Raw genomic sequence first — 20,219 nt, forward strand, 5'->3', positions numbered from 1 at the left:
TGTGGGACAGTGTAAATGAACAGGGTTTAATAATGGAGAACCTTTTCTATATTTACAGTTTGTATAACATGTTTATAACTATAAATTCAGTGTTTTGTACAAGTTTTTATCAAATATTTACATTTAATATTTTTTTCCTCACATAGCCTTTAAGAAAAAAATCGGCCTGAATAGTACAGTATCACCAGCTGTGTGCAAAATTTTTACAGCAGTTTAATATACTGTACTTTACAAATACTACATGTATGTGACTACGTGTACACAGACAGTATCTAAATGCAGTGCCTTTGAAACCATAAAGTAATGAAACAGTGTACCAAAGTTCCTACCCTTCAGGACAGCCATATGGTTCATTGGGCAGCATCTGGCTGTCTTTTATATTGATGCTGCTGATTTAGAGGGCAGAATGAAATTGCAGCCTGAGTCACATTTGTTATTGTAATGGTCCCTGTTCCTGATAGTCTGTGTATTATTCTTCATATGGCGTCTCAAGTACAAAGTACGTAGGCAGAAACTGCAAATAAAACGACACAACGCTAAACATTGCAGAACATGTGATGCAAGTTATATACAGTGCATCCGGAAAGTATTCACAACGTTTCACTTTTTCCACATTTTGTCATGTTACAGCCTTATTCCAAAATGGAATAAATTCATTTTTGTCCTCAAAATTCTGCACACAATACCCCATAATGACAATGTGTAAAAAGTTTTTTTGAGATTTTTTCAAATTTAATACAAAAAAAAAAAAAAACCACTAAGAAATCATATGTACATAAGTATTCATAGCCTTTGCCATGAAGCTCAAAATTGAGCTCAGGTGCATCCTGTTTCCACTGATCATCCTTGAGATGTTCCTACAGCTTAATTGGAGTCCACCTGTGATAAATTCAGTTGATTGGACATGATTTTGAAAGGCATACACCTGTCTATATAAGGTCCTACACGTGACAGTGCATGTCAGAGCACAAACAAAGCATGAAGTCCAAGGAATTGTCTGTAGACCTCCGAGACAGGATTGTCTCGAGGCACAAATCTGGGGAAGGGTACAGAAAAATATCTGCTGCTTTTAAAGGTCCCAATGAGCACAGTGGCCTCCATCATCCGTAAATGGAAGAAGTTCAGAACCACCAGGACTCTTCCTAGAGTTGGCCGGCCTTCTAAACTGAGTGATTGGGGGAGAAGGGCCGTAGTCAAGGAGGTGACCCAAGAACCTGATGGTCACTGTCAGAGCTACAGCATTCCTCGTGGAGAGGAAACCCTTCCAGAAGGACAAACATCTCTGCAGCAATCCAACAATCAGGCCTGTATATTAGAGTGGCCAAACGGAAGCCACTTCTTAGTAAAAAGCACATGGCAGCCCACCTGGAGTTTACCAAAATGCACCTGAAGGACTCTCTGGTCTGATGAGACAAAGATTGAACTCTTTGGCGTGAATGCCAGGCGTAATGTTTGGAGCAAACCAGGCACCGCTCATCACCAGGCCAAAACCATCTCTACAGTGAAGCGTGGTTGCAGCATCATGCTGTGGGGATGTTTTTCAGCAGCAGGAACTGGGAGACTAGTCAGGATAGAGGGAAAGATGAATGCAGCAATGTACAGAGACATCCTGGATGAAAACCTGCTCCAGAGCGCTCTTGACCTCAGACTGGGGCGACTGTTCATCTTTCAGCAGGACAACGACCCTAAGCACACAGCCAAGATATCAAAGGAGTGGCTTCAAGACAACTCTGTGAATGTCCTTGAGTGGCCCAGCCAGAGCCCAGACTTCAATCTGAAAATGGCTGTGCACCAACGCATAGAGGAATGGGCGAAACTGCCCAAAGATAGGCGTGCCAAGCTTGTGGCATCATATTCAAAAAGACTTGAGGCTGTAATTGCTGCCAAATGTGCATCAACAAAGTATGGATCAAAGGTTGTGAATACTTAGTTTGTACATGTGACTTCTTAGGTTTTTTTTTTTTTTTTAAATTTGCAAAAATCTAAAAAAATGTAAATTTTTACACGTCATTATGGGGTATTGTGTGTAGAATTTTGAGGACAAAAATGAATTTATTCCATTTTGGATTAAGGCTGTAATAACAAAATGTGGAAAAAGTGAAGCGTTGTGAATACTTTCCGGATGCACTGTAAATATTGTCGCATATACCAGACCTCCCAACTCTGCCACTTTCAGCGGACACAGGACCTCATTCGGAGTCGGTCAAAGCGGCCGCACGGTTGTACGGGAAAAGGGGCCGGATATTCAAATGATTCCCTCGCAAGTTGCGTCCCTAAGTTCGGATCGGTAGCTGGCCGACCAAGGGGAGGAAGCGTCCGGAATGAAAAAAAAAAATACGCCCCCTTCTCGTATGCATTGCACGTCATCTCCGGGCATATAAGGATTAATCGAGACCATCGGGAACCATCGGAACTGGTCATAGAGCTTAAGATTGACCATACCCTCTCTTAAGCTCTACGATCATGTCAGTGTAAAAACCTCCCATGTCACATGTGCCATGACGCTACTTTGTTAATTATGCACTCCCATAAACTGTATGCACTCCCATAAAACGCCATTCGCATAATTAGGCACGCCTGCGTTCGGATCTCCACTCCGCCGTTTTCAAGCACCTTCCCCTGTTACCACCCACAAACGCCTCAATCTGTCACTCAAACTACCGACCTGGCTGTGTTCAAGGAGAGAGAAATTTCTGATCGTAGCGGCTAGTTTGCGCACGCGCATTGCAAACTTTACGCATGCGCAGTATAGCGAACATCGGTGGCGTACGACCGTGTGGCCGCTTCAACCGACTCTGAATGAGGTCCACAGTCCTGCCACAAAACCATGACCTTATCCCATGAAATCAATCCCCCGATTTACATATTCAGAATGGCGGGTGGTATGGCATATTTAGAAATATTGTCCAAAGAAGTAGCTGCTGGCTGTTCCAGAGGTTTGGTGCCACTGTGGGCAGTGGTGGAAAGGGGGAGAGGGGTGATATAAGGGAAGAGGATCCTTCTTATTTAAAGGGGCAGACAGACAGCTGTGACACAAAGTGGAGAGGCTGTGAGCGATAAGGATAGAGCTGTGGGTTAGGATGAGAGCTGGAAGCCTTTGATAAACAAGTGAGTTTTTTTTTAGAGTCCATTTATAGAGGTGGAGAGTCAGAATAGTGGGGGAAGAAAGTTCCAGTGGAGGGAAGTAGTATGGGTGGAAGGAGGTATTTATTAATGCTTCTACTCAGGGCCAAGTTTGTTGGGCGTCCCCTTCCTGTTACATTTCTGTAACATATTGAGATGGTGGTGTGTTTTAGGGCTCTATTCATTATGTTAATTATCAGGGCTAGAGCAGACCCTGATGATTAACCTACTAGCTGTGAGCACCAGAGCAATTAGTCATTGCTCCGACGCGGAGACAGCTGATCCAAAAATTAGCTGCGTCCCTGAAGCGCCTTTACTACTCCTTTCAGTGCATTGAAACTTAGCATTGCCTAGACGACTCGGCAGCGAAAGTGCGCCTGCGTGAACTAGAGTTCATGCAGGCGCATAAAGCCCCGGCGTCAAGAGACAGACAGGGGTGGAGGGATCCAAAAGCATCTCTGTTCGCAACCCTTGCCTCCTTCCCATAAGGAAGGAGCGTGATGTGCGCTGCAAGCAGGAGCATACGCCATCCGAAAATGGCGAATGCTCCTGCAGTCAAGCTCCAAAAATATAGTATTTTCGGAGCTTGATGAATTTCTGTTCCCATCCTTTTGATGAATGGCCCGGACACTTAATTTCTACAAAAACAGGTGAAAATGTTCATTTTCACCTGTTTTTGTCGATAGTAAGTGATAATGAACAGACCCGATAGTGAGGGATGTTCCACAGCTGCTGCAAAATGTGAACACCAGCTGTTTGTGCATAGTAACCAAAAATTATTGCATTAAGGGTCTGAGGAGAAATATCCCCTTGATCAATTATTTAAAGCAGATACACATGCAGTACAATTTATTTTATGACTATCTTTTATTAAAAATAAAAATTGAATTGTTCCACCTGAAGAAACTAAAGGTAATTATCTAAATACATTCAAATAGATTTTCTTTTAGTTGAAAATATTCCTTTGAGAGAATATTGATAAAATATGATTGTATTTAAATGGTCTTCCTCATGCAGAATGCTTTACAATAGCTCCCTGGGAAAATCTGATTTGACAACAAAACACAGGAGATAAAAGTGCCACTGTACAAATTGGGTGTCTATGTAACTGCAATGTGTTTAAAGCAATTTAAATGATTTATAAAATGTGAGATCTCAATTTGTATGTGTAGCCCTTTCTCTGCCTTCGGTTGAAGCACCTCTGTTTTAATCTTAAACTGGGTACACACTATACGATGTATTGTACGATATATTGTTCCGAAGTGGATCGGAACAATACCGTATATTGTACACATCATATAGTGGGTACGCCTGATCCGTCATTCATTGCATTGTCCCATCTGCTGTCCTGCACGGCAGATGGGATGATTCAATGAACGTTGCGGTGCTATTACATGCAGCATGTAACAATATGTTGCACTGTCATACGCTAGATTGTGCGGCATGCATGATGTATTGATACATTGCATTGCCGGGTCATAGTGTTGTATGGTATGTACCCAGGTTTAGTTGTTGCTTGGTTTATGTGATTGCACATTGCCTCCTAAAAATCTAAAAAAAAATAAATAAACTGATTACATTGAACTGTTAGTTGTTCATTTTAAAATAGGTATATCTGGTTGGTTATGTAACACACTACTGTGATCGGTTTCTCACTATAATCTATTTGAGGCTTTTAGCAATGTCCTGGTAAAACTTCATTGTGAATATGTTGCGTGCTAGGATCCACTTTCTGCTGGGTCAGCAGGATGGAAGCTTGCTGAGCGTTCTTTTCAGAATCCATGTTCCCATGGCAACACTCATTGTGCCTAATGAAGGGTGAGACCAGTGAGGTGAAAAGAAACAAAGGTGGAGAGACTCCTTCTAGCTGACCAAGCATTGTAGAGACTGAAGAAATAACTACTGTAGTCCTCACCTAAATTTTTGCTTAAACCACAACCATTATCTATTAAATGTTTTGAAAGTCAAACATTTACCTTTCTGTTGATAAATTAAGCACTGCTTTCCATGTTACCAATGGCTCAAAGTAATTTTTTTTTTCGTTTGAGGTAATCGAGATTCTGTCCTCAAATCATAAGAATATATGCATAATGAGGCTGATGTCAAGCTAGACCCATTATTTTCTTTTCCTGTTCATATGCAGACTATTGCATTTTATGCTTATATCCCTTAAGGTGCATACACACTAGGGATGTGCAGGCTCGGTTCTACTCAGTTCCGTTCGGTTTTTTTTCCCGAATCTTATTGGGTTTCAGCTGTCACGAGTTTTGGATAGCCAATAAGATTCGGTAAAAAAAAAACGAACGGAACCGAGTAGAACCGAGCCTGCACATCCCTAATACACATGTAAAGATTTTCTGTCCAACCATCCAACTAGTTGATTGGTTGGACTGAAAATCTGGTAAGGTATGAAAGCAAATGACAATCAGCAATTTGCTCCCAAACGCCGGAAATGGACAAAAACTGTTGTTTGAACAAATTGTTTAGATCAAACATTTAACAAGCTTGTCTGACGACCATTTTCATCTGTGTTTTGGCGTTTAGGAGCAATTTGCTGATCATCAGTTACTCCATACGTTACCAGATTTTCATTCCAACCAATCAACTAGTTGGATGGTTGGACGGAAATACGTGTGTATGCACCTTTAGAAAGGTGGTCTGGATGAGGGAAAGGAGTATGCAAGGCTTGATGGGACCAATAGTACACCTGGAATAATGCTGAAATCTCTCTGAGCTATCTATTACTCCAACACCCACTGAGCATGAGTGTTGAGAAGAGCTATAGTGCTTTTGTACAGCAATGATTTTTTTTTTATTGTAAGGTGTAATGTCACCAGCCTATCATCACCTAGAGCTGGTAGCAGCTTTTATGAGGGGCCCAACGCTATTTCTGCTGTCAAAAATGGTGGTGGTGTTTTTAAATGAAAACATTATTTATCATTAAGTTGATGATGATGAATGGTGTCTCATGTGCTGTAAACATATCTTAATGGATTTCATAGTATATGTGGAATAAACATGTACAGTAAATGTACTTTTTATGGCTTTAATTTTATGTCAGTGTTTTTGGCATAAATTTGACCAGCTATAAATGCTCCCCTACATATCTTAAATTAAAGCCTGTTTCTACCTCAGGGTCCTTAGGGATCCACAGGGATACCTTGGGGTATAGGGCTTGGCTCCAGCCATGGGCACCACATAGTTAAGGATCTCCATCCCAGGATGCACCGGGCCCCCTCCTATACCCCGCCCCCAGGCCAAGGCACCTCAGATTCAGTAGGTGCCCGCCGGGAGCTGGGTCATCACAAAGGGGGGCTGTGTGTAACAGCCCCCTGAAGATCTTCAAGAGTGGTAGCATAGGATAGTCCAGCGGACGTCCATGCTACCGCTCCGACACCCCCGCTTGCGCCGACCACCGGTAGTGATCTGGGGAACTCGGCGGGCTCTTGGGGGTTCTAGCTAGCGGAACCCACGGGGGCCGCGGACTGTGGCCAGATGTACGGGGGCTGCATAAGGTAAGCAGCGTGCGTCTGCGGTAGGCGCCCGCTGTCTCACAGTCCGGCGTCCCCAGAGCTGGGGGCTCCCTGGGGACGGCAGTATAGTGGAGCCAGGCGGATGCCTACGCTCACCAATTAAACCACCAGGGATATGGGGCTGGAGCATTGCGGAACACGCTCCAGCATCCCGGGGGGGTTAATGGCCTGCCAGGGAAGGATGCCTTCCCTGTAGCGCACAGGAGGCTCCTCCCCATCACTGTTCTCCGGCGCCTTGCGTTGAGGTTTTGGCGGGCTGAGACAGTGATCCTCCCCAGGCCCGCCTCCCTTCATCCTCCGGCGGCCATTTTATGAGCAATACGCTGGTGCAGGGTGCGGAGCCTGTGTGCCCCTTACATACCTCTCCTCCAGTATAAGGTCAGCATATGTAGCGCTATCACTGCCAGGCTGTAGGTCTGTGTAAGTGATAGTGCTTTTAGTGCAGGATTTCTGCATTAGATGTGACTTTATACTAGCGCTGTGTGCCTGATTATTTCTCCTGTCAGCCATTTTAGCTATCCCTATTTCTTCCTCCTTGACCAGCCCTCTCAGTGCCAGTACTGTCAGGGTGGGAATCTGCCTCACAGTTTAAGTGTTATTACTGTGAGAGAAGTGTCACATACCACTATGTCCAGTGAGGACTCTCTTAGAGGAGCATCTCTCATATTTTCCTGCTCCAGATGTAAAGCAGGTGTGGGGGAGGGGGCGGTACTTCAGGATGGGTTATGTACTGCATGCTTGGCCATTCCTGGTACCTCTACTGTACCCAGCACCTCTCAGGAACCACCTTGGGCTTGTTTTGCACAAGCCTTGACTGTCCTTAGGTTGGCAGTCCCTCCTGCGTTTCCACAATTGGGGTTCGCACAACAGGTGGTAGTCCCGCCTCCAGTTCTAGGGGTTCCGGGGACGATAGTAATGACGCAGTGCCGAACACTCAGCAGGATCAGTCTAGACCTGCTAAAAGACCATTATTGTCATATCAATCTGCACAGGATGATGAGGATGACGGGTCATCTGATGAGGGCGAAATTCTAGATCTCTCGGACACTGACACTCCTCAAGCAGGGGCAGAGGCTAAGTCTAGTATTTACATTCCAGGTCTCATATGGGCAGTCCGTGTGGCCATGGTAATTACTGATGACAATCTACCTGCAGCGCCTACTCATGCTTATTTTAAGGAGGTTAGAGGAGCTGCAGCAGTTTTTCCTCTATCTGGTCAGCTAGTTGATCAAATGGAGGAGGTGTGGTAATCTCCGGGAAAAAGATTTCAACCTCACAAGCACCTGGCCCGTGCATATTCCTTTGCGGAAGATTATTTCACTAAATGGGAGTCTCCTCCTCAGGTGGATTCTCATGTGACGCGCTTAGTAAAGAGCGCAACTTTGCCTATGCCGTCTGTGTCTTCTTTGACGGATGCTACAGACCGTAAGGTGGAGGTGTGCCTTAAGTCTATCTATTCCCTCGCTGGAGGAGCATCTAGACCAGCTATGGCTGTCTGCTGGGTGGCCCAGGCTATGGAAAGATGGGTGAACGCTTTGGAAGCATCATTTGCTTCTGAGGGTACCAGCGAACAGGTGGTGTTTGTGGGTAACCTTCAGGGTTTCCGCTATGTACATTAACGAAGCAGCTTTGGATTTGAACCTGCTTACTTCTAGGATTTCCGTGGCGGCTGTGGCCGCTCGACGCTCCTTGTGGTTACGGTCTTGGAGGGCGGACGCCGAATCCAAGAAAGGCTTGGAATGCTTACCCTACAATGGGCAGGTCCTGTTTGGGACAGCTTTGGACAAGATAGTGGACACGCTGGTGGCTGACAAATCTGCATGTCTACCTTCAGCCCCGACTCCGTCTGGGTCTAAAAATCCGTCTTTTTGGCCCTATCACCCTCCAGGAAAACCTAAGGTTCAGTCCTTTCTGAGACCTTCAGGCCCCAAAAAGACCACTAGGACCAAGAAACAAGCTTGGAGTACCAGACGTCCAGCCGCCAAGCAGGACGACAAACCCTCAGCCTGACGGGCCGGGGTTCCCCTTGGGGGACCCCAAGATGGGAGGCCGACTTCTGCGATAAGCCCAGTGTTGGTTCCAAACCAACCAGACACTTGGGTAAGGGAGGTGGTATCTCAGGGATATGCCCTCTCCTTCTGCAGAAGGCCTCCTCATCAGTTCTGTATAGCAGGCCGTCCTTCAGATCCAACGAAGGCTCTAGCGATCCAAGAGGCGGTGCGCTCTGTGCTTCAGATGAGAGTAATAGAACCTGTTCCATTATCCCTGAGGGGAACCGGATATTACTCCAACCTTTTTCTGGTTCAAAAGCCAAATGGATCATTCCAACCTATCCTCAACCTCAAATCACTGAACAGGTTTTTAAGGGTCCCTCGGTTCCGAATGGAGACTCTGCGTTCTATTGTTTTAGCTATGCAGCCTGGGGATTTTATGGTGTCCCTGGATATTCAGGATGCTTACCTGCATATCCCCATTGCCAAGGTTCATCAGCGTTAGCTCAGATTTGTGGTGTCTAACCTCCATTACCAGTTTCAGACTCGACCATTTGGCCTCTCCACAGCTCCTCTGGTGTTCACAAAAGTAATGGCTGTCATGGCGGCACACCTGCGGTTGCAGGGGGTTCGCCTGTTACCTTACTTGGACGACCTTCTGTTGTTGGCAGGGTCGCTACAGGTCCTTTGCAGCCATCTACAACAGACAATATCAGAATTGCAGGCTCATGGCTGGATAGTGAACTGGAAGAAGTCCTCTCTAATTCCTTCTCAGAGAAAGGTCCGTCTCGGGGCATTGTTGGACACTCAACAACAGAGGATCTTCTTGACGGAAGAAAAGATAGCCCTGTTGCAGTCCAAGATACGCAATGTTCTAAGGAATCACAGAGTGTCTCTTCTCTCAGCGATGAAGTCACTGGGTTCCATGGTGTCAACGTTCGACATGGTGGAATATGCCCAGTTCCATTCCAGGCATCTGCAGATGTTGATCCTCTCTAGAGGGGACAAAAATCCCCGTCGAATAAAGATGCAGATGATCAGGCTCACTCCGGAAGTGCGCCAGTCTTTGACTTGGTGGTTACAAAAGTTCCATCTCAGCAGGGGACGTCCGTTTTGGATTTCGGATTGGGTCCTTCTAACAACGGATGCCTGCCTTCAGGGCTGGGGTGCTGTGACAGGCCCACATGTCTTCCAGGGCCGGTGGACGTCAGAGGAATCTGACCTGCCGATCAATATATTGGAAATTTGAGCAGTATTCAAGGCGCTGCAGCATGCAAGACCGTTCCTGCTTGGGAAACCTGTGCAGGTTCAGTCAGACAACGCCACCACGGTGGCTTACATAAATCATCAGGGAGGAACTCAAAGCCAAGCGGCTCTAAGGGAGGTGTCCCGCATCCTGACTTGAGCAGAATGCAATCTTCCGGCCATTTCGGCCGTCTTCATTCTGGGTGTGCTCAACTGGGAAGCGGATGTCCTCAGCCGCCACGATGTACACCTGGGGAAATGGTCTCTTCACCAGGAGGTGTTCCAACTCCTGGTGGACAAGTGGGGTCTACCCGAAATAGACCTCATGGCCTCCAGACACAACCGCAAGCTGTGGGCTTACGGATCCCGAACAAGAGACGCAGGAGCTCTCCTGGTGGACGCTCTGTCGGCACGATGGCACTTCCAATTCACGTACCTGTTTCCTCCGTTCTCCCTGCTGCCTCAAGTAAATCGAAAGTTCAGGCAGGAAGGAGGCAAGATCCTGCTGGTGGCCCAGACGGAGTTGGTACTCTGATCTTCAGTGTCTGTCCATCGACACTCCTTTGCTGTTACCTCAGAGGCCGGACCTGTTGTCTCAGGGTCCTTGTCTCCACCCGGACCTGAGTCGGCTATCTTTGGCGGCGTGGCTCTTGAGACTTCCCACTTGAGGTCCAAGGGTTTCTCTAGAGCGGTGGTGAATACCATGCTACGTGCTCGGAAGCCGACTTCAGCTAGAATTTACCACAGGATGTGGCATACCTATTTTGAGTGGTGTCGCCCTAAAGCATTTGATCCTCACGAGTTTTGAATATCAAGAGTGTTGGCTTTCCTACAGACGGGCTTGGATTTAGGTCTACGCCTCACCTCACTGAAGGTGCATGTTTCTGCCCTGTCAGTTTGGTTTCAACATAGGATTGCCATGCAGACTGATATCCGTACCTTTATGCAGGGTGTCCTTCGCATTCAACCTCCCTATGTCCATCCGGTAGCTCCATGGGATCTGGCTGTGGTCCTGAAGGCGCTCCAGGGTCCTCCATTTGAACCTTTGGGTTCCGTGGATTTGAAATGGCTTACGGCAAAGACAGTGTTCCTTTTGGCTATTGCTTCAGCCAGAAGGGTGTCGGATTTGGGGGCTCTTTCGTGTTGGTCCCCATTTCTAATTTTTCATTCGGATAGGGCGGTACTTCGTATCTGTTCCGACTTCCTTCCTAAAGTAGTGTCTAATTTCCACATTAACGAGGAAATTGTGGTCCCAACCTTTAATTCATCTGATCTCTTGGCTGGTGAGGCTTCTTTGGATGTGGTACGGGCTCTGCGAATTTATGTGGACTGTACCAGTTCTTTAAGAAAATCAGACTCTTTGTTTGTCCTATATGATTTTCATAAGATGGGTTGGCCTGCCAATAAACAGACTTTGGCACGATGGATTTGCATGGCGATCTCTGAGGCATACACTCATGAGGGGCTTCCAGTGCCACCCTCTGTGAAAGCTCATTCGACAAGATCTGTGGGACCTTCATGGGCAGCTCAGCATGGTACCTCAGCTGTTCATCTTTGTAAGGCGGCCACGTGGTCCTCTGTCCATACTTTTGTCAAGCATTACGCCTTTGACACATTTGCTTCTCAGGATGCTTCCTTCGGGCAGCGTCCCCTCCCTTGAAGGATACTGCTTTTGGGACATCCCCAAGGTATCCCTGTGGATCCCTAAGGACCCTGAGGTAGAAAACAGGAGCTATGGTAAGAACTTACCTTTGTTATCTCTGTTTCTACGAAGTCGTTAGGGTCCACAGGGACCCCGCCCTGACGCCCTGTGCTTCTGTAGGGTGTTGTTCTGGTCACCAGTTTGTCTCCTTTTTCTATGAGAATGTGAATCTTGTGTGTTCCAGACTTCCTTCTTCCTTTTTCCTCTCTCCCGGCCTATGGTTTGATACTGCAACTGAGGTGCCTTGGCCTGGGGGCGGGGTATATGAGGGGGCCTAGTGCATCCTGGGATGGAGATCCTTAACTATGTGGTGCCCATGGCAGGAGCCAAGCCCTATACCCCAAGGTATCCCTGTGGACCCTAAGGACTTCGTAGAAACAGAGATAACAAAGGTAAGTTCTTACCATATCTCCTGTTTTTTGTGGGAGGCATTTTTTATTTTATAATTACTGGTATACAAAATTGTAAACGTTAAAATTATAATTATATTATAATATGTCCGTCTAGCCAGTGTGTCTCCATTTTTAATGCATTAAAGCAGTGGTTCCCAAACTGTGCGTCGTGGCACCCTGGGGTGCCTTGGGACACTTGCAGGGATGCCTTAGGTTGGAGGTCCAGCACCAAATCAAATTATTTATGTTCAATGTAATGTAAATATGTGGACAAACAGAAATGCAAACCTGTCCACCACCACATAACTGAACTTAAGTATGGCAGCTAAGCACAGTTCACTTCACTTTACTACTTTTCTTTTTTTTTCTGAATTTCTCAATAACAAACTTTTGGCTTAGGGGTGCCGTAAAAACAATGCTGATACTTTAGGGTACCTTGGTTCAAAAAAGTTTTGGAACCACGGCATTAAAGTATATATTTTTTAGCTCTTAAAATTCAAAATTGCCTGTAATTAGGAAATAATAATTCCCCTGATGTTTTGGGTTATAAACTTTATCAGGTTCATAACCATGATGGAATTTATCACCAGTCTCTTTAACAATAAGGTTACTAGCTTTGATAAAATATGGAACTTGTGGTTTTCATAACATCACACTCCCAGGCTCTTCGCTCTTGCCCACCCTTCTCTTACAAATAATCCCCCTTTTACTTTTGATGTTCTTGCCATTGTACAAACTATTTCATTGTAATCACTGCGACACAAGTATTTTAGATATTCTTTTTTTCTTATTTTTTTTACTCTTGGAATCGTTACAATGTTTTTATCCTTTTTGCTGTTCCCATTCTTGGCCTTTTCACTATGGGCTCTGCAGTATAAAACTATATTTTAGTCATCGCAGGATAGCGGTTTGTCATCGGTTTGGTGTTTCACTTCAATGCCTTCTTCACTGTGCAAGGTTTTCAATCTTGATAAATAAAGATCAGTTAAAACTCTGTTAATGCGTGTATTTATATTTTTCTTTGATCATATTCTTTTTGTTTCTTTACACATTTACTATAAATGCCTCCAAATGTTGTTGGAATGTGTTCAATAGAAGACTGCATAATGAAACCTTTTAGACCTATTAATATGGTCCCCCAATGAGAGGATGGGCTCTTAACTGTTGCTGTGGTAATGTTACTCTGCATTTCCAGCAGCTTTATTAAATCTTCAGTTAATAAGCAATGCTAAGTGACCAAAGACTTGCCCTGAATGAGACTATAGTATGAATTGAAAATCTATTTTTATCACGTTGTCAGTAGTAAGCAGAGAAGCTATGGCACTGGGTTGAAATGTATCCAGGATTTTACATTGTGAAGGCTGTCCTGGATGAATCCACAGGTGTATGCACTGTTGCATGCTATCGTAGAATTCACAGCAAGTTACACCATTGTTCTGTAGCCAGTGCTGCTTTGCACCTGCACAGATCCCTCTGCTTGTTATCACTTAATTAAATCCTCATATTAATACACAAGTGTCCCTGCTGCAAGCTCTCTCTGATAGTTCTTTCTTGCGGTCTGTTCAAAAGCTGAGAGAAGCACAATGTTATCGGCGTCTGCAGAAATACATAGCATGTTTAGATCCCAAGTAAATAGGCCTTACATTGTTCTGATCACCCCGCCAAGTGTCTGAATGTGTGTTTTTGGTTTTAGTCTGTCTGTGAGTCATACAAGTTGGAGAAGATATAAAAAAAAATGTGATGAGTATTTAGCAAAGAGTAGGTACATGCACTGGTACGTATTATATTCTTTCTCACTCTTACACAACAAGCACAGATACCGTATACTGGCTCACGATAAGGGATAGCCTGTAATACATTTATTTTTTCCCTTTTGTTTTCAACTCACTTTATTTAAAAAAAATATAATCATCCTAAGTATTCTTAGTCAGTCTGTAGCAATCTGAACTTCAGCCCAAAGGAGTGAACATTAGTCGACATTCATTTATTGTGTCAAGTACCTGCATTCTGTTGGTGATGCTGACCCACACAAGCTGCTGTCATCCTTCACATTAAGCTGCTCACCCACAGACTGTATGATGAACACAGCAGCTTATGTCAGGCAGAGCAGTCAATATCCAGCCTTCATTAGCCAATGGTTGAGAAATGCCGGACAGGGGAAGGCAATGAAGAATGTCTGGTATCAGGACAACACAAGGCCGAGCTACGTAAAACAATACTTTGACTCTAAACTGCTGCAGCCAGAGTTATTACATTGCAGCCTGAAATTACACTGTCAAGTGACGCATGAAAATTACAATAATGTTCTTTAGTTTGCAGCCGCTATCTAGCACCACCTTTTTACACTAAATTACTCCATGTCAGTCATCTACAATCAAAAAAACTGTTTCAGAACAAGAATTCTAAAGCCAAACTTAATACATTCACAGCTTTCTTGTGTTATCCATCACACTACAGCACCTCAATTATAGTGTATATAACTAGGATAAGAAAGACTTTTCCTGTTGTCATTTGCATATGAACTGTGAACTTGCCAGTATCCTGGTAGCTATATCATGAGACATTTGATACATCCGTGCAAAGAATAAGCATGGCAAAGCTGATATTTTTATGCTCTTGCTTCTACTATTATTACAGATTGAGTCTCCCATATCCATTATTCCGAAATACAGAATATGAATAATCATATTTATTTATTTGTATGTGCCTAAAATGACAAACACAAAAACTACCAAAGGCAGAATAGAATATGGAGGAAACAAGTAATAAGTCACGAAAGGGAATGAATAGAAAGTTATTTAGTGCTTTAGTGAACCTGTAACGGACAAGTGGACAGACTGAACCAGAGTTGTTGGTGGGGGACAGGGGAACAGAGGTGCAATGGTGTTAGGGATAGTTCTACGAGGAGACAACAGCTAAAGAGACTGTCAATCTGAGCTCAGCCTCTTTGTGTGAGTGTGGTGGGACCCGTATGCTGCAGCACTCCATGTATAAAGTGAATCTTTTTTTTTGCCATAACATTTATATTTTTTATGGTGGTAAATTTACCTAAACACTTTTTAATTGAATTACAAATACATAATAAGAGCAGAGTGTAAATGAATAATAGGCCAATTGGATATAAAGCGTTTTTTACTGCAGACCTAGGCCCAGGCATTTTAATTTAATTGATATTGATACTTGATGCTAGGAGAGCGTGTGCTGGAACAGAGGAATATGTAAAATATACAGTAATTGAGATTTGTTTTGATGTACAAATCACATGTTTTACTAGAATGCTAATTTAGGAATCCTACATCAAGTTTTGTTAACTGCCCATTCATTTCTATAATAAAGCACAAAGTATCAGGCTAGATTGTCATACTCTGCTTAAACATTCATTACTGGACTCTTTTTGGCACATCATTGAATTTGCACACGATAGTCTTTCTCTTTAAGAAAAAAATATTATATATATATATATATATATAATTATACTTTGATGTCTCTACTTTCTCTCATGCACAAACTGACTTGCTGCTGCTTCAAGGAGCTCTTCTTTCTGCCCTGAAGATGTTTGATATGATGAAGCCTTTGGCTTAAGGTTTTGTTAATCTGTTTTGAGCCATGCGTTGCCTTCAGGATTTAATGTCCTCATTGAAGGCTGAAGCATCACATTGCATAGTAGCTAGGATATTGGTGCTGATTTGTTATCGTTTTCACCTTTCCTGACCATTCTATCATGGTACCCTGCATTATTGCTGCGTGTGCTACAAAATATATATGTGTATGTATATATATATATTGTTTTCTTACATGCTGAATTTTCAACTGTTCGTGGAAAAGCTAAATTTTTTGTATGGGTTGGGGAGGCGTTGGTTGACAAGGAGTTGAAGGTCTCTTACTTTTGTGATAGGTGGGATAGTTTTATTGCAGCCTTACTGGCCTCAATGCAATCCCCGATTTATAATAGTATGCGCATCACCCCATGGTATGAGACCCTTTGTTTTGCCATGTGGGTGATCCTCCCATTCTTTTCCCTGTGGGTGAATGCCAGACGCCCTTCTTTTTTCTTTTGTTTTTATTTGTGTAAATCACTTGTACTCCTACTCGAATATTGTATACCTGTCTGTCTCATACTCAAGCCTTGAGCTACATGTATGCCTTTATATTGTATATATCTGGTACTTAAATACTCTCTAACGTCCCTTCTATTTTGCTGTATTTCTGCTCTGATTTGATGCCTTGTATGCTGAATGGGCGCCTATGGAAGCGCGCTACGATTTGTCTATTGTATATCGTTTACCATTGTATGTGCTGTTCATTAAGCTTGATTTATATGCCTTTGGCTTGCCAATTTGTCAAAGGTGTATTTGTTTCAATTTTTTTTTTTTGTTTTTTTTTTTTAAAGAATGCATGCTAAATAATGCCTACACCTATCTACACAGTCTTCATACCCTTTTTTCACACAATGGTCCTTGATGCTATGATGTTTTCCATTTTGTCTACAGGTACACAGCTTGAGAAGCTCATGGAAAGTATGAGGAGTGAAATTGCCAGTAGCCCGCCATTAGAAGGGTCATTCTCACCACGACGTGGGGATTACTGCATTGCCAAATATGTGGATGGAGAGTGGTGAGTTATGCAGCAAGAGATACCATGGGGAATGTTTGTTAGTGTCTTGGTCTAGGCTCCCCTTAACTTTTTACTGTGACATTACACGTACTAGTCTACCCTATCGGAATGGCTGGAAGGCTCCCAAAAAACAGATGGTATTCCCAGCCACCCTGAAAAGAGAACAAGTCTCCCCTCAAGCCGCCCGCACCCTTCACCAGCCGCCTGCAGCCTCCTACAGAGCACAAGTGGGTGGTCCAGGGGGGTGGGGAGGGCGATGACACTATTCACACTGTATTTTGTGATTATAGCCCTGCCTATTCTACTCAATGCCTGTGATCTCTGCACTATATAGCGGGGGCGGGGCCATGATTGCACAATCGCGTCACCCCGAACAGCCAACCTATGCGTCCACCACGCATCCTCTAGGCCGACCTGGCTGCCCCCAACCAGCAGAGGGTCATAAAGGTCTTCAAGACATAACAATATATGATACATGTGATCGTGTCATACATACTATTTACTGCACATAACACTAAAGCTGCATACACACACAACGATTTTTTTAATGATTATCGTTAAACGATATCGTTTAACGATAATCGTTTGAAAAAATCGTTCACTTTCTGAGTCAAATGATGAACGATTATCGTTCATGCGCGTTCACGTTTGTAGTTTGTAGTTCAGTCAGACTTGACAACGGAACGATTTTCAGTAAGTTAATATGCAAAAATCGTTTGTAGTTCTAAAAAATCGTTCATTACATTTATTAAATGAGCAACTTTAGTAAACGATTTTAGTTAATTTTTTTCAAGGGAAAAAATCGTTTACTAAAATCGTTCATTAACTAAATCGTTGTGTGTGTATGCAGCTTAAGAAGGATGGGATGTTAATTGCTTAGTTAAATCTGGATCAACAAATATATTCATTATACTTTTATATCTAATTTACACAAGAATGCCATTTAGTTTTAGTTACATGTTTATTTAGGGCAAAAGTCCCATTGTCAGAATTTTCTGTAAATTTCTTCTTGAAAGACATATTTATAGCCAATCACCTTAAATGTCCGTCTCTTGTTGATAACGCCATAAATACATGGCAAAAATAGAGCATATTATAGCCCTATTTCACTGTTAGAAATTATGTATCCACTGCACCAGAGGTAAATGTGCATATTGGTCAAAGATGAAGAAACAGTTGTCTTGGTTTCAGTTAAAAATACTTAATTATGGCAAGTAAATTATAGAAAACTATTGTGAAGGAACACTACTGCATATTATTAAATCTGTCTTTAAACAAATAATTGCAACATCCAACATTTCATATAGGTTTACTGTCTTTTATGAACCGTACGATAGAGGAGAGTAACTCCCTTTTCCTGCTGCTATACCTCTGTTCCTAAACCTGTGTGGTCAGTATGAGGAAATGATTCATTAATAATGAGGAAGCTTTCTCCAATTACTCTGTACATTCTAACTCAGCAGTGTGAGAGATGGATGATGGGAACACTTTCTGGTCCCCCAAGGCATGCAGATGCGGTTTGTCTGCCCTGTCAGGATATTTAGTCCACTGCCTAACACATTCAACTCATTCTATGGCAAATAGCTTAGCTGTCAACAATAGGCTTATATAGAGGTCATTGATTTGATAACCAGTTATATCACATACAGTAGATTACAATTCTCAATGCAGGTTCCACAACTAGCTGTTCCTATGACACAATGTTCATGAATCAGTGAAGAGTAGCTTCTATAAAAGAAGAGGCTTACATCATGTATTTCTTTGTTACACTTTTCTTTTGTGAGGTGATCTAGAATTTATTTTATTAAACAAGGAGCGTTTTGAGTTTGCATCACCATTAACATTGTGCACAGCAAATTTGTAAAAATATAACAAATAACCCCCGCCCCCCTAAATACAGAATGAAAGATAAGGTTTGCAAATGTAAAGCTCAAATGTCTATTCTAAATAATCTACAATTATATTATTGATCATCTTAATATTGTCAATTAAGAAATAATATTTGTCTGTCCTTAATTATGAAGTGTGGGCAATGAAATAAAAATTTCCATTCTGTAACAAGTCTATTGGGTTTGGAAACTCAAATATTTGTTTATAAAACCAACCATATGTCAAAGGAAATGTCAACATAAAATGTATTGATGAGTTACTAGGCTGCCACAAGAAACCTGAGCTCCTTAATTGCACTTTGGCATATTTCTACAAATATAAGGCACTCCGCTGTAGGGATGTGAGAGTATTGTTCCATAACCAATTGTATTAGTTGATGATCTACTTATGTTTGAGGAAAACATTATAAGACGCTAGTGCAGAATTTACCATAATTAGGTTGAGATTTGGAGATTCTGACATGGTTTGCATATTCTTCATACTATGCATGCAGTTTAGTAACTGCTGATGTCATCTTAGGCATAGGCTAAACTAGACATTTGGTAATGGGTGGTCCCAGTTCCAATATTTAGTCTCAAACTGTGTTACTGTTCCTTGACAGTTTGTCACTATGGGTTTCATCCATTATGTTAATTATCGGGGGCCAAGTGGCCCCCGATAATAAAGTATCCGACTCCCTGCGAGTAGCAGCTGCGGATACAAGTTCACTGGAGCAATTCAGGATTGCTCCGTTGCAGAGAGAGGTGATCTGAAATTTAGCTGTCTCCGTGATTCCCTTTACTTCTTCTTTCGGAGCCGTGAAACTTAGCACTGCCGAGTCTGACTCGGCAGTGCTAGTGTTCCTGGGTGAATTGGGCTTCACGCAGGCGCACAAAGCCCTTTCATCCGGCAGAGTGAACTGGACAGGGGCAGAGGGTTCCCAAAGGATCCTTTTTCGCAACACGGGACTCGTTCCCATAGGAAGGAGTGAGGGTGTGGGAGTAAACACCATCTGAAGACCGTGAATGCTCCAGCAGTCAAGCTCCATAAATATATTTTTGGAGCTTGATGAATTTAGGTCCCCATAGTAGTGTATGGGGACAGATCTGGGCTGATAGGTAAGCAGGTCATTATCTCCTGCATTACCTTTATAATGAATAGCCCCAATCCTTAATTTCTACAAAAGTAAGTGAAAATTTTAATTTTCACCTGCTTTTGTAGAAATTACGTGGTGATGAATGGACCCGTGTCTCATGACCAATAGTTAGGCAATAGAGTTTTACTGCTTTCTCTTTACTGTTATGGTTTAACAATTTTTTGTTATTTACCAACATCAGATTACATTTTTTTCACAATAAATTTGAAGGAGATTGCTGATGAAATACATTACTTATAATAGTTAAAATATTGCACACATCATAATTAATTTTCATGAAGCGCGCTCCCACAATTCATTTGTAAATGGCTATTCCAGGGAATTGCCGCAATATCACACATTCTACCATATGAGAACTGGGAGAAGTGGATGAAATAATGGGGATATCACCATGAATCCCCCAAAAGTTGATTTTTGCATTTTTTAGAATGGTGGAAAATTAGTAGGCAGCAAGTGTTTTTTTAGCAAATTAAAGTCTGTACAGTATTTTGGGTACATAAAAATGTATGTAGTGTCCTTTTTCAGTGTTTTAAGACAGGTGTGCAAAATGTTGGAAAAACCTAACGCAACAACCCTACATACTGTACACAGGAC

The 20,219-nt window shown here is 42.9% G+C and overlaps 1 protein-coding gene across 2 annotated transcripts in view; it reads left to right on the forward strand.

Annotated features, from left to right (window-relative positions):
• Nucleotides 1-20,219, forward strand: part of SND1 (staphylococcal nuclease and tudor domain containing 1) — an 876,127-nt gene that overhangs the window by 809,242 nt on the left and 46,666 nt on the right. For both annotated transcript variants that reach the window (XM_088447470.1, XM_088447461.1), the window contains exon 19: nt 16,477-16,600. In XM_088447470.1, coding sequence (XP_088303596.1) covers nt 16,477-16,600 — 124 coding nt within the window. The remainder of the gene's footprint in view (nt 1-16,476; nt 16,601-20,219) is intronic.

Source organism: Taudactylus pleione, unplaced genomic scaffold (genome assembly GCF_031769625.1).
Source record: "Taudactylus pleione unplaced genomic scaffold, aTauple2 ptg000019l, whole genome shotgun sequence".
NCBI classification, from domain to species: Eukaryota; Metazoa; Chordata; class Amphibia; order Anura; family Myobatrachidae; genus Taudactylus; species Taudactylus pleione.